Source organism: Scedosporium apiospermum (assembly GCF_000732125.1).
Source record: "Scedosporium apiospermum strain IHEM 14462 chromosome Unknown SEQ_SAPIO_0154, whole genome shotgun sequence".
In the NCBI taxonomy this organism is placed as follows: domain Eukaryota; kingdom Fungi; phylum Ascomycota; class Sordariomycetes; order Microascales; family Microascaceae; genus Scedosporium; species Scedosporium apiospermum.
The window spans coordinates 199,611-222,144 of record NW_015971855.1 but is presented as its reverse complement, the minus strand read 5'-3'; the positions used below and the strand labels follow the sequence as shown (position 1 = coordinate 222,144).

Here is a 22,534-nt window from a genome sequence, read left to right as displayed (position 1 = left end):
TTGTCTTTTTACCGATTGTTTTCAAGGTGTCTGCGAAATTGCGAAGAGTGAGTTGTTTCTAGCTTCCCCCTTCTGCTCGCGATATGGGCCTCTCCCCTTTTTACGTGTCCTTCGTTTTGCCATTTCCCAATTCGTCCTACCCCATCCCCAAGACACGATCCTTGGGCAAGCTGTTGTGGCAAGCATTGCAGAAGCCCTTCAAAAAGGCTTTCATTTCTGTCACAATTGCCCTCAATGGCCCTGGGTATTCCTCTAGTTCCAGGTCCTCGAGGCAACTTGACTTGTCTTGGATCCAACCTCTTCCCCCTTCTCGTTTTATCCCCCTGTCCTAGTCCATTTCCAAATCATGTCCCTCTTGACTCCCTTATCCTCTATGATTTCTAGGAATCGGATATTTCATCATCTTTTAACCACTCTTCTATCACAACTATCGCTATCGTTTCTTCGCTGTTAGCAGACAGATTATAATCCAAGATGATGCGCGCTAACGCTGTAAGCGACAGTTGGATCACCGCCCCGGCGATACGAAATCTAGACGTTTTCGTACCGGTAGACTCTAGTGAACGAGAGATGTCGGCTTCGTCGTCACACGTTGACTCGCCTGACCAGTTCGCTCTTATCGCGCAGTCATTGAAGTCTCAGCAACGTCGAACGGTATCGGACGCGGTCGGTAAGTTGACCCACCTTGAAGTTCTGTTTCATGGGAGAAATGATCCATCTTAAACTGGGGATTTTCCATCCGCCCAGTTCAATCTTAGTACTGATGACCTGTTACAGGAAACCATTTTATCGAACCTCTTTACAACACGATTTACGCCGAGGACGACATGAATCAAGTTGCCGATCTTGCTCCGGGATCTTCTGGTCCGGCCTCTGACCCGGCCCCGGGCCAGGGTAGAGATACGATGAGGTATGTTCTCCAGCGCGACCGTATTTTTTAGGTCTTCGACTAATGGATAAAACAGTTCTGCGATGAGTGGTGTTCGCCGCGCTCTTGAAGAGCAGGGCCGAAAATTCGATGCGCAAGACGTCTACCCGACAAAGGCTTGCTTGTTTGTTGGAAAGTAAGCAAGCTTTTCAGTACCCAACACTAGTACCGTTAAGAAATATACTAACTTTCGGTTCTCCTAGCCTGCTCTTCGCTGCCACGGACCGACAGCTTGAGATCGCTTTGCGAAAGGTTTTTGCTCAATGGGGCACTCCGTTCATCAAAATCAAGCGCCCTTCGGGGCCCGACAAGAATCCATATGCCTTCGCTCAGTTTTGTGTAAGCTTCAGAGCGTTGGCTGGTTGCTTTTCCCGGAAGAAATGCTAAGTCAGTTGTAGAAAGTCGAGGAATCCGAGAAGGCAGCAGTGAACGCTAAGGGCATTCCCGTTTTCGGACGGCCCATTCGCATCGAACGCTCGAATAGCAAATGTAAGTATACACCTCGAGACACCACTCGGTTTATAACTAGTTGCTGATATCGGACTAGTGTTTTGGTTTGTATACCGGGAGGACGGCGCCTTCATCACGGTTGATGAGGTTGAGATGGCCATCCGGGGTCTTGGAAACGCCAGCGTTGAGGTTGCTCCCAGCACATTAGCCAGGAAGTTTGATCGCGGATATGGAATCAAGGTTCAATTTGAGCAGTGGGATGAACACCGCGATTTGAGTCGCGTAAGTATTACCTTGCATGCACTCCAATCGCACCAGCACGTATCTTTCCTTTTTGGAATTCGATCATTTCCCGCGACAAATGAAGACTGACATGGAGACTGCTTTAGACGTTTCAACGTCCCTGGGTCGCTAAGCACTATGACGAAGCGGCCTTGGACCGCCAGGCCCGGCGTCTTCATGGACGAGGAAACGGTGGCGGAATGCCAAATGGTACTGTGACCACGCACCAGATGCATCAAGCCTGCCGTTCGGTTTACTGCGGCAACCTCCCCCGGGACGTGACTGAGGCCGAAATCCGAGCGCTTTTCAACCCGGTGACGAATCATGTCCAGAGCATTAGAATCGTCCGCAAGGAGCGTGGCTCCTACGCTTTTGTCGAGTTGCCCAATCATGAGATGTGTAATCAGGCTTGTTCCGCTCTGGTAAGTGATTCAAACACAACGCGTCCCCTTTGTAGCATTCTTCGCCCGGTGGCTTCTCCTAGGATGCCTGCTAATCGTGTTCTTGCTATCTAGAACGGCTTGAGACTTCGAGGATTGAACGTCAAGGTTGAGCCGAGGAGGTTCGTTGGTGGTCAGCCCCGGGCGAATGTGTCTAATCAGAGTGTGGCGTCTGGAAACCAGAGCCGGCAGGCTGCTTCTGCGCCCGTTCCTCCCCATCGCCGCGGCGCTAATGGAGCCATCTCTGCATCAGTCCAGCCTGCACCGCATCAGCCCGAGCCCGTGAACAAGCCCCCGGTAGTTGAACCCCAACCGGACCACGTCGCTTCTGCGCAAGAGGGCATCAATGGACAAATTAATGCACAGGTGCGGCAGCTAGTTGCTTTGCGTCAGGGTTCGGGGACCAGCACTTACTCTCCCCAGTTCTCTCTCGACAACCACGGCTATGGTGCTCCCCGGCAACTGATGCAGGCACCGCAGCGCCCTTTGTTCATTTCTGGACCTCCTGCGCATGGAGGCAACGTCGATGCTAGCCTCACACACTTGGCTGCTTCTGCGGCTCAGGGTGCTGCCGCCGCAAGCATGTTGCCCGGCTTCCCCAATGTTGGCGCTCCTATTAGTCTTGCCCACCAAGTTCAGCCTCACGTCCCTTGGCAATTCGCGTATTTAACGACCGCTACCGGGCAGACTCTCCTTGTTCGGGTGCCTCTCACCCTCGGCGAAGCCAAGCCCACTCAGCAGTGATTCCGAGGTAGCTGATCGAGGCGCCGATACGTTTAACCAGCATGGCACAAGGCGACTCAGGTGAACGCAAGCCGCACAGATGGTTTCTTTTTCATTTCGTTTTCTTTTCTTTCGAGTTTCGCGAGCAATATCCCCCAGCATCGACCTCAGCATCGACCTCAGCAGTCAACTTACATCCTCATCTTTCTATCCCCCGGTTTGTGTTTTCTTCCCTTCTTCCCTTCTTGGCACAACGGAGCTTCGCTTTACGATCATAACCTTTGCATCTTCCAATGGGTTTTGCCTGGCTTCAATCACAAGATGCGGCGGGGTTCGCTGAGGTTTCCGCATTTTATTCCTCCCTCCAATTTTTCTATGAGAGGTGGCTTTTGGGAAGTTGAAAACACTATCGGTTTGCAATATTTTTATTGGACTCGAGCGGTTTGGTCTAGTTGACAAGACATTGAGGCATGGCGTGGAGTCGTTGGACACTAAACGGGCGTTCTAAAATTGGGCGTTTTAGCAGAGCAGCGCCGCTTCGTTTAGTCTTTGATAGGGTTGATAAGCTTGCACACATCAATGGGTTTTCCTGTGATCCTTTGCCTGAAACTAGGCGGTGATCTCTCTTAATGTTCTTAGACTTCCCTGCTTGGAAGAGAGCCTGGGTAACCAGGTAGTGTATACGATGTTGTAGAAGTTCTTTGTTCGACGAGTAGCAATGTAGATGAGGTGTAGGCAGGTAATATTCGCAGCTGAAAGGGTGGACGAGCAAGTATTCATGAAGCAGAGGAGCGGATTCGACTTGGATGTAAGATCATGTCCATTATCTGATCAATGCTAACCAATCCCCACGCTCGGATACGCATCACGACACCCAAGGAACATCCCGTGCTGTCGTGGAACGGGAAACGGCATACAAAACATACAAAACAGGGATAGTCGTCTATCATCGGCTCAGAACCCATGCTTCCATAATCGAACGGGACGAAACCGTCACCGGGTTCGGCGAGGGAGAAGGTGATCGGGGATACTCCATGAGTCTCGTGTGATTGAGGGGACCCCCACACTATGCCCCGATGAGACGTGGGCCGCCCTCCGATTCGACAGTCGCACTTTGCGGCGAGGAGCTGTTGACAGGGAATGACAAGGAATGGGCTCTGCAAGCTTGGCCTTAGCCCAGGACGGGGCTTTTCTTACGTGAAGGTTTGGTCAAGCACAAGTAATAGCGCCAAGATGGGGGAGGTCGCATGCGCTAATGGGAAAGACATTTGATAGTGTGGGTGAAGAAATTTTTTGGCTTGATTTTGGCGATTTTCATGAGGGGAAAGAGTCAGAAGGAGCGAACAACGAATTTAAGTACTTCGTACACTATTTGTATAAATAGTAGAGGGAAAGAGCCTCCCTCCCGGTGTCACTTCGTATGTTGGAATTTTTACTGGACGTTGAATATCCACCAGAGCATCTCCACACTGCAGATTCCCCCCTCATTCTTGTTCTGACCTCGCATTATCCTACGAGTGATCAACTCGTACTCTTTCGGGTGTCAAACTCATTTTTATAGCTTGTAGCTTCTAGTTTTCCTTGGGAATTTATTGCCAACTATCATGGGTCAACCGTCTTATGAGGCGTCCAACGCCATCATCTACCTCACTTATGGCCTCTTTCTGTACGACCGTCTCTCTTCGCCCACCAAGAGTCCCTCCTCGATCACGGCTCTCTGCGGGCAAAACTTTTGGCCTTAGCTTGGTTTGCTTGTGTGTATAAAGTTATCATGCGGCTAACCACACCTGTTTCTCTAGGGTCATGGGAACCGTCATTGCCTGGAAGATGTCCAAGTCGAAGGACACCTTCCTTGCCGGCAATGGAACTCAAAAGGGTTAGCATGCGTCTAATGGCTTGACGAGCATTGGAAGGCGCGAAGGCCGACCTGGTAATCCTAACTCTTGCTCGCCGGAAGACGAAGCGACAGTGATCATCAGGAAGCCCTTCCAGGCCCGCCCCGACTACTTCTACCTCCCCGGTCCAACTTCCCCCCGATCTCGTCAAGCTTGAATTTGGTTCCCCTCCGTCTCGCATGAACTAACGGGAATGCAAACTAACTTCTATTTACAGCTCTTCCGCTAGCCTTCAACTTTGTCGCCGCTGGTGAGTAGAGAAATATTCAGCAAACAACAGCAGTTTGGGAACGATCCCCTTCTCGAGACGAGCTGTGAAAGCTCGCCGAGAATGGCATTCGCCCAATCATTATTCTCTCTCAGATTCAGAGCGGCAGCAAGCGAAATCACACAACGCACGGCCCGAGTGTACCCGAAGGTAGAGCGCTTCACTCTTCAGAAACGGGGAGTTGATCCGCGGACCTGCAAACACTTGGTCCTGTCTGGCTCCCGGCATCCGGCGGTCTTGCCGACGCAGACTTGCCCTTACCCACTCCGGAACCCCCAAGCTATCCTCTGAAAACGAGGTTGGGCTCGGCCCCTTTTTGCGAACGCTGACATATAGGTTGGTTTCCCAAGATCATAAACCATCGCCTTCTCGCCTGGCGGAAACTGTAGATGCCGCTTTCTCTACTACTTTCCCGAGAGTGTTCCTTGTAAGAGGCCTCGACGGTGGTTGTTGAGGCAACGCAGATTCGCCGGCGAGGAGGTGATTGCGGCTCACTACGGGCGCCGAGTTGAAGCAGATGACTGGATCCACCCCAAGCTCCACGAGCTGGTTGGTCGTCGTGTTGTCAACGCCTCTCCTAGTTCATTCCCACTAGGAGGGTGTCTTCACGAGGACCTCTTTACCTTTGCTCGTTGGGGATAGTTTGGGAGATTACGTCTGTCTGCGGAAACGAAGCTGAGATTGTACCGTAATACTCGATCAAGTTAATGCTTGCGTGGGAAACGTGCTGCCGCTCCGACTGATACTCCGTCGTCCTCATTCCCCTCCCTCTTGAAACGTTCTGGGAAATACTAACTACTTTAGTCCTCGGTTCTGCAATTCTCTTCGCGTATCCCGAACTCGCCACCATTACTGGTGTCCAAGGAGTCGTCATCTACGCCCTGTCGTCGTCGCTGCCTCTGTTTGCATTTGCTGCTCTCGGTCCCATTATCCGGAGGCGGTGCCCTGAAGGCTTCGTTTTGACTGAATGGACGAGGCAGCGTTATGGCATCCCGTGCGGCCTGTTCCTGAGCTTCATGACTCTGGTGACGCTCTTCCTGTACATGATTGCCGAGTTGTCCGCCATCGGCCAAGTCGTTAGTGCCATGACAGGAGTCCCCGATCTGCCGGTTATGATTGTGCAATGTGCCGTTACAACCATTTACACCTGTAGGCTCCGCCATCTTTCCAAACAATACCTACTAGCCACCTTGTGGTGAGCAGTCAAGGTTAACTCATTTGACTCTATAGCTCTAGGAGGTTTCAAGATCTCTTTCTTGACCGATATGATTCAGGGAGTCATGGTCTGCTGCCTCATCATCATCGCCTCCATTACCATTGGTGTAAAGACAAAGATCGACACTTCCCTCATCCCTTCGTCTGGCCTTCTCGAAGCCTCAACCTTGGGATGGCAACTGCTCTACATCCTACCTGTTTGCATTCTCACCAATGACTTCTTCCTCTCCACCCTCTGGCTGCGTACGTTTGCTTCGAAAACCGACAAGGATCTCTGGGTCGGCGTCACCGTCGCAGTCGTCATCATCTGCATCGTCTTGACCTTGGTGGGCAGCACTGGTCTCATTGCTACCTGGTCTGGTGCTTATCCGGGTGATTCGGCTGAGGATAACCGATCCATCGCCTTCTTCCTCTTGCTGAACCAGCTTCCCGCGTGGGTTGTCGGTATCGTGCTTGTCATGGTCGTTTCCATGTCCACTGCCGCCTTTGACAGCATCCAGTCCGCCATGGTCTCCAGCGCCTCCAACGATCTTTTCCGTAACCGCCTCAACATTTGGTATATTCGCGCCATGGTTGTCCTGATCATGATCCCCACCATCGTCCTGGCTCTCAAGGCTCCCTCTATCCTCCAGATCTACCTCATTTCCGATCTCGTCTCGGCCGCTGTCGTCCCCGTCCTCGTCATTGGTCTCTCAGATCGATTTTTCTGGTGGTGGCGAGGTTTCGAGGTCGTTGTCGGCGGGCTCGGCGGTATCTTCACCGTTTTCCTGTTCGGCACGGTCTACTACGGCGATGCCTATAAGGGCGGCCGCCTCATACTCATCGAGCAGGGTCTTACGTCGGGCGACTGGGCCGTTTTCGGGGCGTTTGTTGCTGCTCCCGTGGGAGGTATGCTTTGGGCTCTTGCCGCTTCTGGGTTGAGGATAGGAGTCCAGTGGTGCTTGGCCAAGAAGAATGGGACACGGTTTGATGCCCTCGATCGTCCTATTCCGGCCGTTGTTGAAGCGGGCTCGTCCGACCAGGAGGGAGACGAGGTCTCATTTTCGAAGAAGGCTGGCAAGTTCTTTTAAGAACTCGCGTGTCCCGACCTTGACCCACCTTGTCTGGCAAGGCCTTCCAGGAGGTTGCTTGGGGGGAGTGGGTGTTGGGAAGCTTGGGGAGATCGTGCTTAAGTTCGGTTCGTGTTTGTCAATCAGGATCTGTGGATCCAACCTTGGCCAGCTTTTTATTATACCACATTTTCCCGAGAGTTTTAGGAAGGAGTAGTCGATAGTTTGAAGGATGAAGGAGAGTGCTATCAAATTGCTATACGCACTAGTACCGGAGAATACACACACGCACACACGCACACACGCGCCATTTGTGATTCCTCTCAGTAATTGATCGTGTTCACCATCTCACCAAACTTGCGCATCATTGAAAGGTAGATTTATTCTTGATTGTTTTTATACAAATTCTATACTTATACAGGAGTGGTGTGTCCCTAGGGATTGGGCTGAGGAGTCGCCATCATGTCTATGCCGCCTTTCCAAGAACTGGTACACGAAACTATACATCCTTAACACACACCGGCTTCTTTTTCTTCCCCCGGGCCTTCCTCCGCAACGCTTTATTTCAGTTCAGCACCAAACTCCTTCGCCTTCTTCGCCAGACTCGAAGTCTGCAGCGCCTTCTTCCCCTTCTCCATCGTCTCCCAGGCCTGAAGCGTCGTCTCGGGCACAAAGCCCCATATCCTCCACTCCTCCGGTTCATAATTCCTCCCATCCACGGACCTCATGAGCACCAAGTTCTCCCTCTTCCTCTGCGCCTTGGTACCCGCCTTGATAACCTCTCCCGTCGCGGCGTCCCTCCTCGTCAACCTCTGCGTAGTATCAAAAGTCACGACGGCGGTCTGCTGGCCGTACCTCGATTCCGGGATCAACGTAACGCGGTGGTAGTTCAAGCGCGGAAGCCTCCACGAGTTATGATACTCGACGACCTCCCACTCCAGGATCTCCTTCTTGGCCCCCGGCTTCGCGTTGCGCGAGTCGACGGTGCGCGAGAGCATGTCGTAGAGGGGCTCGTGGCAGACCTCGCGGAGGGCGACGAGGTCGCCGGCGGCCAGGGCTTCGTTGAGGCGGCGGTGGAGGGCTTTCGCGGTGGGGACGATCTGGCGGGTTTGCGGCTTGAAGGCCGGGCGGAAGGAGCCCTTGGGCATGGACTGGAGGCGGTAGCCCCAGGTTATGAGGCGGGCTTCCCAGGTGCTGCGGGTGCTGGCCCAGAGGTATTTGAGGAAGGCGAGGGGTTGGCGGGGGTATTGGGAGAGGGGGAGGGCGACGAATGTGCCTGGGAGATTTCGAGAGTTAGCTATTCCGCTGTGTAAAACGAGAGAAAGCGTGGGAGGAGAGTATATAGGAAAGCAGGGTAAATAGGAAATCGAAGATAGACCGAGGAATATACACACCGGGCAAAAGCATGCGATTCCGCATTTGGTCGGTCATCGCCTGCATTTCGGAAGACGGCGTCGGCGCCTGAGCATCCCCCTTCTTCACTTCCTTCTGGAGCTTGGCCTGCGTCGTACGGACCATGTCCCTCACGCTTCCCACCATGCGCAACTGCAGCGCCGTCCTCGCCGCAAGGCTCGTCGCGGGGCAGGTTCGCAAGGCGGAGTTATATGTTCGGGACAAGGGCGTGAGGGCCGTCCTCGGGACGAGGAGCCCTTGACGAGCGGCCGAGGACATGGTGGGCTGATTTGTACTATGGGAAGTAAGGACGCCGCGGGTGCGAAAAGAGGGGGAAATTGAGGGCGGCGACAGACACTACGGTTCGCGATTGGCGTGTGTGTGTCCCGGTGGAGGAAACCGCGCCGGTGGCTACGCTTGTCGGAGGGGTCTCGTCTCGTCTGGTCTGGTGTGACAAGCGGAAGGCTGAAGGCTGTTCTTTTTTTTTTCTTGGGGGGGTGGAAAATTTGAGGAGCTTGGACCGTTTCGGCGATTGGCGCTGGCCTTGCGGATTTGCCAGGCGGCATCAATTGATCGTCGATTTAGGAGGGGCGGCGGCCATGCCACCCACTAGAAGAACCAGGCACCAGGCCCAGGGCAGCAGCGTTCCATCAGCAAACGAACAAATCCACACCACCGGATCAGGCCGTGTGCTGTGCTGGCCTGGCCTGGCTACTCAAGAGTCCAGGGTCTCAAAACAGCTCCTGCAAGCTGCATCTCCACCTCGCCGTCTTGGAATTGCTATTAGAGCAGCTTTGATTCGTCTGGCCCAATTGAGCGGTGTTACGCGTAATCGTACTTGTGGAATTACTTGGCATCATCAGTTTATTCCTCTGTCCACGGCTTCCACGGAAGATCATCACCTTGGCTAGAAGTGCTTGGATTTGATGAAGTCTCAAATGTAAAGGGGCTGCCAACTCTGTTCTCCAGGTCTTCGGCACCTCCTGACTAGCACTTCCAGGGCTCTTACAAGGGTGTTCTATCAACCCTAGATTACAGCAATCAGAGGGTAATATCATTGATCTGATCTTTGGGCGGCATCTCCTATCCCCGGAGCCTAATTAATTCAGACACAACGGTGAGCAAGAAGAACAAGATAGCGTAGAAAGATTGAAAGTTCTCTCTGAGTCCACGTTATTAATGTTCAATGTTATGCCCAAGTCATTGATCTCTCGCGTACTCTTGTCCTCGTGTCTGTCCAGCCTGTCCAACCTAGCCTGTTCAGTCCGCCCATTCAGCCCGCCTGACACTATTAAACTCATCTCGCAACGGCCTCCCCAAACAGGCACACGCACACCACACCGACGCAACAAAAGCAATTGACGGCTTGAGCACAAACGTGAGCCAGACGATCCCTCGCCCTCTTCCTCGCCCTACATAACCTGCATCAACAGGAAGCACACCTCAGACGAGCCTTGTGTCGTTTCATTTCCCAATCCATCAATTGGCCACACTCCAATTGAACGAGGCCGTCTGCCCCCACCCGCCATTTTGATATATTGGGCTGCGAAACCCTGCGACTGGAGCTGTCCTTGCCTTGGGTGTCCCGTCCCTGTGTCCCTGTGTCCCTGTGTCCCTGTGTCTGTCCCTGTCCGACTCAAATGACTCGCTGCCCACAACAAGGCAAGGCGCTGCTGTCTATTATTGCTACTTGACCTCACACGACCGACCTTGCTGGTCCCTATTATTGTCTCTTGTCTTAGATCCTAGACTTTTTTTTTCTCCCTCTCTATATTTTAATCTGAGCCTCCCATTCCCCCCTTCTTCGTTTTGTTTACTTCGTCGCTTCGACTGCGATTCTATTACTTCACCCCAATCCGATCCAACTCGCCCATCTCTGTTTACTTCGTGCTCCCTCCATGTCATGATATCACCACAATCAGTATCGCAACATTGAAGCTCAGCACCAAGACCGCCAACCTTGTACGTAAGCGAGAGCGAAAACGAAAGGGGGGAAAACGACATCTCCCTTTGTCCTCCCCTTCCTCGCCGGCCCAACCTGGACTTCTCGACGTCCCCCTTCCTCGCCCATGGATCCAATGGTCCAATGGCAAATTCCTCCACCGCGCCTACAGCGCGATTGAGCAAGTCCTTCACCTCCTCCTACGCATCTCCCACCGCCTCGGCCCACAACCATGTCCCTACGACTCGATCTGTGAACCCGACAGCGACGGCGACGACGACACCCTCCGCAACGACCTCGACCGCGATTCCCAATAATAATAATACATCTTCCTCCTCCTCCTCGAATACCCCCTCCACCCGTCCCCGTCAACAGACGCAGAGCTACCTACCCTCCTCGATATTAGCCCCTCGCGTCGCCATAGCCCTTAATATCCCCAAATCATGGCACTTTCTCCTCTTTGCGAGCCGACTGCTGTCCATTACCCCGGCTCTAGCTTGGGGCTGGCCGTCGGCGCTTCTTCTCCTTGATGGAGTGATATCTAGATTTCTCGAGGGCAGACAATGGGGGTTTTCAGAGACGGCTTCGGCCTTGGCGTGTATATGGGTGCGTTTGAGTCTTTGCCGATGCTGGGGACCTTCGAGACAGTCATGACGGCTTCCATCCCCGGCTGCGCTTACTTCCTGGGGGAGCTTACGCTAACTGTCGTTATCCCAGTGCTCCGCCGCTGGCTATCTATCTTTCTTCTTCACCGATTGCCTCATGTCGCGATGGTAAGCTTCCCCCTACCCCACCTCACGTGCCCCCCCAGATCGATTGCATCATGCTCACCCAGTTTGCTCCGTCTCCAGGTTAATCAACTACACCCCGCAAGCAACCATCGTCCGCCTCCTCACCATTAACGCCGTAAATGCCTACGTCACATCGAGCGCCCTCTCGCTCATAGGCGGGTTCCGCGATAGTCGTCTCCTCCTTCCAGGTTGGATAGGCATCGCAACGGTATGTGTTGGCCAAACGAGCTTGCGCTCCGTTTTTGCAACCCATCCCTCCCCCCCGAAACTTTTGGAGATGGCCAAACCCAGAGCTAATGACTTGTCTCTCGTGTTGTTTAGATGCTTACAATCTGCTACCACATAACACATCAACAAATAACTATACGGAAAGAGACATCCACCTCCATAAACGTCTTCTCCATCGCCAGCTTCCTCTCCATGGTCGCCCTCCTCGCCCTTCTCTACTCACAGCAACACCACCCAGACTTCCCCGAAATACCCCTCCTCGCCATAACTCGCCGGGTGGTGAAGGACTTGAGGAAGGCGGCAAGGAGAACGACTATGGCCGTGGACGTCGAGCCCGATGAGTTGTAATAGACGAGAGAATGCAAAATAGCTCCCCCAAGGGAGAAAGCAAAGGAGAAAGAGAAAAAAAGGAAATGAAAATGGGAAAGGGCAGAAGGGGGGAGGGGTTCCAGCCGAGATAGTTTGCGGAACCCAGGTTCTCTTTTGATACTTTCTGGAGCAGTTTTTACGTTTTTTTCCACCTCCTGGTTCTTTTTGGGTTGTTCGTTTGGGTTTGTTTGGCATGTACGGTTCTTGTCTTGGTTTTCCCTCTGGATGCCTTCATCACTGATACCCCCTATCACTACCGAGTTTAGCGTTTGTAGCTGAGGTTTGAATATGACGAATTATTTCTTCAATACTTGTAGGGATCTTGCTTGCTTGTGGGCAAAGGAGAGCATCACAACGGAAACATAGGCATCACACAAAACGTAGATATCACATTGAATCAATGGGCAAGGAATAAAAACCGGCTGGAATAAGTATTATTATGTCAGTTGCTCTACCACGATATACTCGACATGCTTATGCGGGAAAACGAGCGAAGAGCATGTCCTGCCAAGAACAAATCCTGGGAAAACCAGTGTCCGCTGGCAGCGACGTTGGCTAGAAGCAACGCCGCTAGGAGCTTATACTGGTCCCCACGCAAGATTCCATAATAATGATATTCGCCTCATCTTTCGGTTATCCTCCTCAATATCAACACCAGAGATCCCTTTCATCCTAGGATGCGCAGCCGGATCGAAACCTGTCAAAGAACTGGGAACAGGTTCGCGTGCACGCCCCTGTGACAAACCGCTCTGGCGGGCCATGACTCGGAATATTGCTTCATCGAAGCAGGTTGACGAGGAACAGGATGGGTCCCGCAAGTCGCTTTTTTTTTTTCCAGAATGAAGAGAGAAAGATCGACTTGCGAAGGACCCGGCCATTTTTCAGAGACGCCCCAAATAAAGGAAAACAAACCCAGGTCATTCCCACCGAGAGTTACGGTCGCAGGGCGACACGCCGGCGTGACAGCGAGGGGTTAGAATCCATGGACCTTAATGGTCTTGGGGTCGAGCTCAAGGCCTTCCTTCTTGTCTACCAGAAACTCCTGGACATCTTTGCGCTGGTCACCCTGGAGCTGGATCACCTCGCCCATCTCGGTGTCGTTGACGATGGTGCCATTGCAAGCTAAGGGGAAAGAATTGTTAGTCATGGTCTTGTGATGGTGGCAAATTCAGCCACGAGTTAATCTGGGATGTAACATACCGAATTTCTTCTTGATGACCTTGAGGATTTTCTTTTGGTCAAATTTTTTAGGAAGACCTTGGACCGTGGTCAAGGTCTTACGTCCATTGCGCTCTGTATAGGTCGTTAGCAATCATGCTCGATTGAAGGGAGATATGGAAAAGGGGGGGAGGTAAGTCGTACGTTGAATACGTATATGGATGTAATTCTGCGTCTGCTTGGTTTCTCCGGTGTCTTCGTCGGCCTCGGCGAAGGGATCTATGGTTGTTAGTTAAATGTGACCTTGAAGCAGGCAGTGAAGCGAGGCGGGATGTGCAGCTAGGTGGCTGGAGATAAGGGGCGGAGGCGGGGAGCTAGGGTGTTGAGGGGTAAAATGTGCAATTAAACCAAGGCAGATTGAGGGGCCATCCTGAGCGCGTGAGGACGACTCCATCCATCAGGTCCTTCGAAATCCACACGATTCCTGATGATTTCAAGGGTCAAGCAAAGGAGGAAAGAAGCGACATACCGTAGGTCTTGAGATTTTCGATTGACATAAACTCGTGTTTTGGGGGGTTACTTTGGGAAATGGGTTGTGTCGAGTCGAACTCTGCGGGGTCAGCGACGGACGAACGGTGTCTCGCTGTAAGTAGTTGGGAGCCGGGAGGCGTTTGAAGTTCCTTTGGAAAAGGAAGAGAAGGAGGATAAAGAGAAGTTTGGATGGTTGTTGAGAATGCGAAAGATGGGGTTTGGAAGAAAGGGTGCGAGGCGAGCTGGGTATTTATGGGCGCGTCGAGACGGTTGCTGACTTTGGTGGTGTTCAGAAGGAAAGGATCGATGAAGGGGGAAGTGGCAAGAAACTTCTGGGCAGAGATTCTGGGGCCTGAACGGTAAAAAAAAGGTTAGGCGGGGTGTGAAGTGGTGTTGAGACACTGTGTCACGGGGTTTTGCCACAGCCAGCCAACCGATGCTCAGCTGGCGAGTTAACTGGCACTGGGCGTTGGCCGCGCACTATCAGGCTGTCGCCAGCCATGATTGCTCCAGTGCCGCTTAACCCCCAAAGCCTAAAGCATCGACGCTGGCTGCCTACAGTGCGTGTCCAGACTTTTTGTCTCTCTGTCTCTCTCTGTCCAACGTCTGTCGATGTAGTTTAGGTGCAGGCACTGAGGCACACACCATCTAATTTCAATCCCTGTGGTTGATGCGCTGATCTGGAGTACCGATCCAGAATCGGTGACTCCAGCGTCATGTTCTCCCCAAGCCACTCCGACGCCCACTCCGCATTCTTTCAAAACATGGGCGGTACAAAAGCTTGGACAACAACCTCATGTAGATTCCCTTAACCCGGGTACATAGGCCAGGAGACTCCGCCCCCGGAGATGACCACATGCGCCTTCGAACCACTCGACGCATGCTATTTACAGCCAGCGCCTAGAGATCGAGACATGTTTGGCTGGATACGTGCCGGAGTCAGCGCTATCCGGCCTGATGGTGGCCCGGCTTGCTCTGTGACTCGGTGCCTCCTATCTGGAAAAACTGGTCATTTCGGACTGGGCAAGCCGCGCTTTAGACTGAGGTTACGGAGTGGTCTGGACTGTTGCTGTTGAGCGAGCTCTTCAGGCTCTTGGGAGCGGCATTGATAGCATCAGTCGTCTGAGCACAGCACCTCAGCACAGTGCCCAGGTCGAGCTGGCGTGTACCCATCAAATCCAAGTACCCCCCAATGATTGATTGTGATGACTCAAGCCCTTCGGGCTGGCTGCAGCAAAATGGAATTTCGCTCAGTGCTTTCGTTGGCCTCCTTCACTGGTCGGGCTAATCCGAAGAATTCCATCGAAGGCTCCTTTCAGCGCCATTCCACGCTAGGTAAACTTATTAGACCTTCTTTTTAGCCACATTTGGACCACTCGATCTTCCACACGCGAGCAGGACGCAGCAAGGCGACACCGAAATGCGGGGATGACTCGGCCAGGCCCTCTCTAGAGAGGGAACCGTTGGGGCTTAAAACTCCATCGATCGGGACGCGCACCAACCGATCCCGCACCATGAACAAGAGAGGGGGAGTAATTTTGGCGGGTCGGCATCTCCCGCTGACGTCAACCACTACGGAAATTTCTCTGTTCCCTTCATTTCCACCTCGTTTCGTCTCAAAACCCGGCCCTGCCCTGTGTGCGCTCTTTCACGCGGGCCCTGCAGAAGAGAGACACCCTAACCATGGTTGCCTTCTCACCTCGATACTACGAGCTAGAGGCCAGCCCAGAGATACACGATGTTGATGGAAATACGTGGATTCCCGTCGTGGAGCATCCATGCTCCTTTAACACAGCGGCATTCTTCAAGGTGATGAATGGCTTTGTTCTCAATCCGAACCACAACTCGTCCTGGCTGTTTCGTGCCGATATACTCTCTGAAGAAAGCGGAATTTCTGCGCGCAATTTTTCTGCCGGACAAGATGGGGTGTTCATGACGTCTTTCCGGGACTTTGAACTCGACAGAGCTCTTGTGAGGAGGCTAATCCCGCGGAACCCGAATAGGGATAAGCCGTTGGATCAAACATGCCTGTTCCTTACATCCCAAGCGGTAGAGGGACGAGTTCGATCCCTGGTCGTTTACATTCCTCACATATCTACCCCAGAAGAGGCGCCGTTCTACCATCCCCAGGTGCGGGGAATTGCCCATCTCCACGAATGGGACGAGTCGGCGTCTACGGGGTCCGTCTCCGTGCACCTTTGGCACTTTGACCGCGAAGACCTGCGGACCAGCACCAAGACCCAACGGACGGCATTAATGCTCCTCCAACACCTTCACAAGCATGGCCAAGGAACAGTGACTGGCTACGTGAAGCGCGTCCCGAACCTGGACAAGATTATACCTCGGGAGAGGCTGCAGGACAGGCACACACAGTTGAAGATTAAATATGCCAAGGCGCTAATCGATTCATGGTCTGAGCAGACAGATCCGTCCAAACATGTGTTTGAAGATGTTGGCATCGCTGCATTTCTCATAGAACTATGGGAGGATATGTACAAGGGGAAAGAGTTTCCCGGTTTCGTCGATATCGGCTGTGGGAACGGCCTACTGGTGTATATCCTCCGGAAGGAAGGATATTCGGGCTGGGGTTTCGATGCCCGAAGCAGAAAGTCTTGGCTGCAGTACAACATGCTCGCACTTGATTCAGAAGCAGTACCGTCTATTGCTGGTACCAAAGATTCACTACAGGCTCGTGTCCTTCTGCCAACGTTCGCAATGACCGAAGACGCCTCGGGCGAAGGCGACGCCGCCCTAACGAACCCAGATGCCATACATGACGGGGTTTTCCCCAAAGGAACCTTTATAATATCCAACCATGCAGATGAGCTAACCCCGTGGACACCCATCCTCGCGGCCCAGTCTGATTGTCCCTTCATCATGATACCCTGCTGCAGCCATAACCTCAGTGGTGCCAGGTTCCGCGCTCCTCCTCCCCGGGATCGCACGAATGGCACTTCCGCCTATGCGAGCCTCGTGGCGTGGATTTCCAAGCTTGCGGAGGAATGCCGATTCGAAGCAGAGTCCGTGGTACTTCGCATCCCTAGCACGCGAAACACGGCCGTGCTTGGTCGGAGCCGGAGCGGTGAAGCGGTGGACCTTGCGTCCATCGTTTCAAAGTACGGCGGGACCCACGGCTATTATGAGAACGTGTCGAAGCTCCTCAAGACCGGCCCAAGAAGTCATTAAATATAAAAATTCTCCAGTACAACCTTTTGCCGTGTTTTCTCTTCTCTTTTCTTTCTTTCCATTTTCTTTCGGCGAGAGCCGCTCAATCCCTTCAACCCCACCCCCAAACTGACTCCTGTGAGAGTCTGCCCGCCATTGTCCACGAGGAAGTCCCTCGTGGACTCCTCAATCCAAATCAGGAACAGGTAGGTGGTCAACGAGCTTCACCTTCAAGCCCAGCTTCTGAATGGCTTCGCGCGCATTTTGATCTCGGAGCTCTTGCGTCTCCTGCTCAGTGACAAGCACAAAGTCGTGCTTGAGGTAGAGGATGCCCTCCTTGACACCGTACTTCTCGGCCGTCTCCTTGTCTACGGTCTCGAGATCGACAATGAGGCTCTTCTTTACACCAAACACGGCATCGGTGGTCTCGTACGGATCACCTCGGATGTAGAGCGCACTTGGAAGTCAAAAAAGTGTCAGTAATTTTCATCTTCCTTCTCTCCGAGCAGATAGGAGGTAATCGAGCGGATGTAGGCGTCTACTTACGTGATAAGGTGGTCCCAGCCCTCCTTCTCAAACATAAAATGAAGATGCGCGGGCCTCCAGCAATGCCGATTCAACTTCATCAAGAGCTTCCCAACAGGCCCATCATGCGGAATCGGGTAACTGACGGGCTTAATACACTCGAACCAGAACCTCCCCTGCTCGTCCGAAACCATGATGCACCGCTCACTAGGCCTATCCCTGCCCGCGTGCTGGACATCGTAGTGGCCTGTGCTGTCGGTCTCCCAAATGTCGATCTTCACCCCGGGGACGGGGTTACCGTGGCGGTCCTTGACGGTGCAGACGCAGAGGAGTGGTTCGCCCTCCGGGTCGAAGGACATATTAGCGCCGTTGTCGAGGGTGGGCGCGTCGTGGGTGTGGAAGGGTCCGAGGACGGAGCCTTCGGTCGAGTCGGCGGGTTTGGGGTGGTTGATGCTGTCGACGAGGAGGGAGAGGCCTAGGATGTCGGAGAGGAGGATGAATTCCTAGACGTCTTCTGTCAATAGCCTATTTCCACGAAGATATATATATAAAAAAAAGACTTACATGTCTGACATCACTGCTAATCTGGCCGCACCCAACGAGAAAGTTGAGAGCGTGCATCCACTCGTCGGTGCTTAGGCGGGTCTCGCGCGCAAAGTCGTGCAGGTGCGTGACGAGGCGGGTCATGAGGTAGGTGAGGCGCGCATCGGAGCTCTGGGAGTTGATGCGGTTCGTGTTGGGGGTGATGTTGTCGATTGTGAGGTCGAGGAGGGAAGGGGGCGCGGCGGCGGCGTTGTTGTTTGCGTTGGCGGACATGGTGATGATTTCTACGAGGCTACGAAGGGCTAGAAGAATTTCGTGTCTTTTTTTTCCTTCTTCTTTTTCTTTCTTTTTTTTCCCTTTTCACTTTCCTAAGAGGGCTCAAAGGAAGAGATTGGAGGAAGCCGTTGTCTACTATTCTGGGGAAACCTATAAAATAAAGTCGGGGGAGAAAATGGAAGAGCTCCCTTTTAAAAGAGTCAATGTCGTTTCGTCCTGGAAATTGAAAACATGGAAAACCCGGATATACAACCTCGCCAAGGAACAGCTCTCTCTGCTCCGTAATTCTCTTGTAAGGCAGTGCTAAGCAGAAAGCAGATGCTTCGGACCCGTTTCGTTCGATTTCCCCTTCAGACACACAGACACACACACCTCCTTTCCCGTCCAATCCAAGCTTGGGGATTAGTATATAAAAAAAGATCTCCTTACTTTCTACCCCTCTCCCGGCGACCTACTCCTCATTCATCGGAAATTCCGGGGCAGTTTGGGGAATTGCCGAGGGGAGTGGCGGGAGGAAGGGTGTTCCTCTTCCGAAATCGTTCGGTTTTGCTGTGTCTCACCGGAGACGTTCATGATGCGGGGCAAGGTTTCTTCTGGTGGAAGGAACGACGGTGGGGCGGGGTGGGTTAGGCGCGGGGTAGCGATGGGGGAAGGGAAGCTGTGCCGGCAAGTATATCAGGGTAATAAGAGAGTATAAAAGCCCCGGGTCTGGGGTTGGTTCTGGGGGATCATCGGAGAGTTTGGCTTAATATTTCTAGGGTTAGCGTGGGACCCGATCGGTGGAGCAAGTTCTAGTATAGTAGTATGGTTGTATAGTTGTATAGTTGTATAGTGGTACAATAGTCTGGTGGTAGAGATCCGAGAACCCTGCGAAGAAACACCTTTCTCGCGGTAAGCTTCGTCGCGAGATCTCCGAGGATAGGAATGAATGCAGGCACCCGGTTTGTCCGGCAGTCGGTTTGTGAGGCTCTACAGCGTTGTAGTTTCGGATGGGACAGACATGCAAATACCTTGTTGCTTCGGCAGATTACAAACTCACATCCATGATCCATCTCAGGCTAACCACTTCGAGGTCCGCGGACATCTTGCGAGGCAGGAATTGCATCGTAAACTACTTCACATTGCCTGTCTACGTAGTGGTGATGTACACGTGGAGATGGTCGTCAATTCAACATTTTATAAATGGGTCCATTCTCTATATCCTTTGGAACTTGCCACCACATGGTCCCGTCGTGGGAAATCATCCGAGCGCGAAAGCTTAATAGGTTGAGACGTGGGAAAGAAGCATGGCAATAAAGTAAAAACAGACTCGGCGGAATCCAATCCACCTGCTCAGGAAAGCAAAAGAAACACACATCGATGAAAACATGAGAGGTCTGGTATAATTTCTTCAAAGTGCAGTTGAGCTGATGGCGATTAAAAAGAAAATAATAAAGGGAATATCTCACACATCGCCTCCCAAAAAGTAATGTTCTGTTCTCCCTTTTTCTTTTTTTTCTCTTCGTCGTAGGAAAATGATACACGGGATAGACAAACAACAAGTCCCTTGGATATCGCGCAAGACGCAATCAAGCAAAATAGAGTCGAAAAACAGAAAAGAAAAGAAAACACACATGAGTTCGTTTGGTTTGTTGGCTCCTCCCCCTTAGATCGAGTTGCCGAGAGTTTTCGTTAATATCCCTCCTCCTCATCTTCTTCAATCGGCGCCGGCGTACGTCTCTCCTGTCGCCGCTTCGGTCTCCGGTGTCGCGAACTGCTTATGTTGCTAGCCGAATCCTCCGGCATCAGCTCGAAGTCGTCCGCTCCCCAATCATCATCATCCATCATCGGCAGTCCGCCGTCCTCGCTTGGTGCTACGCCATACCAGCCTTGGTCAACAGATCCGAGCGAGTTTCCTGAGCCAGGGCCTCCGTAGACGTTGATCTGCCTACGGGAACGCAGGCTCTGCATGAGACCCGCGTTGCGCTGTCTAAGCGCCGTCTGTACTTCCTCGGCTCTTCGATGAAGTGCTTCAAACGCGTCCTCCAGTGCCTCCATGCCGGAAAAGATTTCTCGTTCGAGCTCAGCCAAGGCTGCTATTTCGGCCTCTTCATCGTTCGAAACTGCTTGGCGGCTGGGGTGACTCGACGACGCCATGCTGATAAACGAGGCAGGCGTGGCTGTGCCCGTTCGCGAATACGGTCGGTGTGGCGTTGCCAAGCGAGAAGCCAGACCTGCCGGAGTGGCTCGCCCGCTGAAGCTTAGTCGAGAGGCTGAAAAGTAGCCGTTAGCCGGCGTGGGTCCCCGAGACTCGGTAGCTGTAGGAGTCGCAACGTCGTCGCCGTCAGCTCCTGACCAGAGGAATCCGTCGAATCTTCCAGAGGTCAAAATCTCCCACTCCGAGTTGTTAATATCTGAAATAGTGTGCAGCAAATCGTGTGTGCCGCGGTTCCTGATCAAATAGACAACGGTTTCCGCATCCCTGGGCGCCTGTGACAGCCGGTACAGACGTTGGAGTGAAAGTCCCGTCTTGACTAAGAAGTCAGTTCGAGGTTTGCGAACTGGCGTCGGTGCACGAACGGCTGGCTGCAATTCCTTGGTGCCTGAGAACAAGGCGTTAAAGTAAGGCCGATCTTCGGCATCGAGGTTCGTGAGGATGGCAAAAGTGAGCGTCTCGTCGTCGACTTCCTGAGGAGGCGGCGCAGGCGCATCTGCACAGTTATGAAGCCACTTGTCCACAGCTTGCCTGACCTTTTTCGATTGCCTCAGATAGTGGTCCCTCCACTCTTCAGCAATGTCAGGATCCAGCTTGATGGGGGAATTCGGTCGTCGAGGAAGATCCGACTTGCTCTCGGCCGCTTTGGCGCTGAGTTCGGCGAGATCGAACGGTGGCCATTGGGGAAGGTCAATGCGACCACTAACCCACTCAAGCACCTCTCCCCAGTTCAGCCCGTGATGCTCACCCTCCATCCGCTCGCAGATAATGCAGGAACAGCCGTGGGCAGGTAGGTCCCTGGAGAATACGTGCTCAAGCCTATCTAGAAGCCTCCGCGCCACGGATCGATGTCCCGTAGCCACGGCGATGGATCCATGCTTATTCAGGACTGTGTTATACTGGTCGAGGAGGTTGAAGAAGGGTGCAAAGAGAGTTTCGGCCCCCGTAAGCGGAGGATTCGACGGCCTTGTCCCGTTGAAGCGAGGCAGGACCGAGAGGAAATTCTTCGACACACGTGCAGGTAGACCACCGTTTTGCAGCAGGTAATCAACGCGAGGTGCCTCCTGTAGGCTCAGAGGCGGTGGTGGAGGAGGCGGCGGCGCGGGCGTACCGTAATCGACTCCGGGAGTGGCCGATGACATCACTACTACTCCTGGAGTGGCAGAGGGTATGACCATAGGCGTTTCATGGCCGTATGCGTAATCTGGCTTCGTGGGGAATGTGGGTGGCGGCGGAGGGATGGGGAAACCTTGGTTCTGAGTAGGTGTTTTCGGGGACGAGTCCGAGTTGCTGGGAGGCGAAGAGTCGGCATCTGGTTGCTCCGGTTGCTTGGACCCGCGGTTGGACCCGGACCCCCTTGACGAGGAGCGCTTTACATCATCTTCCGGATGTAGATGCTCGCGAGAGGTGTTTGCTTTGGGTGCCTTGACATAGGTCGCTTGGCTAGAGAGGCAAGACGACTTGGTTGTGCTCATTCGGGATTTGGATCCGGTCCTTGACATACCGCCCGATGCAGACGAAACCCTTGACCTCGGCCGTTCGGAGTTCGATCTCGTTAGCGACTCTGGTGTTTTGGTCCTCGATTTCTCCTGCGAAGTAATCTCGGTGTCAGGTGGCGTCGGGGGTCGAGAGCTCTTCTTCTTCGAGGTCGTTGACGACCTGACCTCTGAAGGCTGGTCGTTGACGGATTTCGATCGCCTCAGGTTCGAGCCGACATCGGTGGGTTCTGGCGTCAAGGGATCAACTCGCCTCGTAGGAAGGGTTAGGCTCTCTCTACTATTAACTGCCTCCTTGCTGTGTGCTTTGCTAAAGGTCGGGTAAGGCATAGAGATTCGATCCGTGAGACTAAACGCCGACCTGGTCTCACCAATTTGGGACTCCATCAGGGATGATCTCCCATCCCTCACAGAACCGTCCTCCTCCTTCGACCGTCTGCGTCGGCGGTGTGATGTCGAAGTAGAGTGAACATCGCTGTCTGTGGTCTTGCTCCTAGTAGACCGCTTCGATTTGTGCGTCCTGCTTCCATCTCGCTCTCGTTCGGACTTGCTCCTCTCCGACTTGCTCCGATGGCGCTTCTCGCGTGGCCGGCCGTCATCATCGAGAACATCACGTTCCTTGGAAGGCATGGTGCGAGATTCTACGCTGCATCTGGGTTGCTGTGTGTCTGCGT

General features: G+C 53.1%; 6 protein-coding genes and 2 pseudogenes across 6 annotated transcripts; 4 read left to right on the top strand and 4 right to left on the bottom strand.

Annotated features, from left to right (window-relative positions):
* Positions 1–474: 474 nt before the first annotated feature.
* SAPIO_CDS9869 (uncharacterized protein) lies at positions 475–2,844 on the top strand (the record flags this gene model as incomplete). The annotated part of the gene is made up of 8 exons (XM_016791161.1): positions 475–670; positions 778–910; positions 966–1,064; positions 1,132–1,267; positions 1,327–1,417; positions 1,476–1,660; positions 1,768–2,082; positions 2,176–2,844. 8 exons carry the CDS (start codon positions 475–477, stop codon positions 2,842–2,844), a joined length of 1,824 nt encoding a protein of 607 aa, XP_016639005.1.
* A 1,583-nt stretch (positions 2,845–4,427) lies between these two features.
* On the top strand, positions 4,428–7,271 carry SAPIO_CDS9868 (uncharacterized protein; the record flags this gene model as incomplete). The annotated part of the gene is made up of 5 exons (XM_016791160.1): positions 4,428–4,489; positions 4,623–4,699; positions 4,936–4,968; positions 5,791–6,135; positions 6,217–7,271. The coding sequence occupies 5 exons, from the start codon at positions 4,428–4,430 to the stop codon at positions 7,269–7,271; spliced, it is 1,572 nt and encodes a 523-aa protein (XP_016639004.1).
* Positions 7,272–7,810: 539 nt separating this feature from the next.
* On the bottom strand, positions 7,811–8,921 carry SAPIO_CDS9867 (uncharacterized protein; the record flags this gene model as incomplete). The annotated part of the gene is made up of 2 exons (XM_016791159.1): positions 7,811–8,526; positions 8,645–8,921. The coding sequence occupies 2 exons, from the start codon at positions 8,919–8,921 to the stop codon at positions 7,811–7,813; spliced, it is 993 nt and encodes a 330-aa protein (XP_016639003.1).
* A 1,807-nt stretch (positions 8,922–10,728) lies between these two features.
* Positions 10,729–11,951, top strand: SAPIO_CDS9866 (uncharacterized protein; the record flags this gene model as incomplete). The annotated part of the gene is made up of 4 exons (XM_016791158.1): positions 10,729–11,190; positions 11,302–11,357; positions 11,436–11,583; positions 11,697–11,951. 4 exons carry the CDS (start codon positions 10,729–10,731, stop codon positions 11,949–11,951), a joined length of 921 nt encoding a protein of 306 aa, XP_016639002.1.
* A 994-nt stretch (positions 11,952–12,945) lies between these two features.
* SAPIO_CDS9865 (uncharacterized protein) lies at positions 12,946–13,687 on the bottom strand (the record flags this gene model as incomplete). Its single annotated transcript, XM_016791157.1, has 4 exons — positions 12,946–13,094; positions 13,173–13,265; positions 13,335–13,409; positions 13,660–13,687. 4 exons carry the CDS (start codon positions 13,685–13,687, stop codon positions 12,946–12,948), a joined length of 345 nt encoding a protein of 114 aa, XP_016639001.1.
* Positions 13,688–15,344: 1,657 nt separating this feature from the next.
* On the top strand, positions 15,345–16,847 carry SAPIO_CDS9864 (annotated as a pseudogene; the record flags this gene model as incomplete).
* A 165-nt stretch (positions 16,848–17,012) lies between these two features.
* SAPIO_CDS9863 (Catechol) lies at positions 17,013–18,167 on the bottom strand (the record flags this gene model as incomplete). Its single annotated transcript, XM_016791156.1, has 3 exons — positions 17,013–17,283; positions 17,373–17,854; positions 17,916–18,167. The coding sequence occupies 3 exons, from the start codon at positions 18,165–18,167 to the stop codon at positions 17,013–17,015; spliced, it is 1,005 nt and encodes a 334-aa protein (XP_016639000.1).
* A 1,674-nt stretch (positions 18,168–19,841) lies between these two features.
* SAPIO_CDS9862 lies at positions 19,842–22,490 on the bottom strand (annotated as a pseudogene; the record flags this gene model as incomplete).
* Positions 22,491–22,534: the final 44 nt, after the last annotated feature.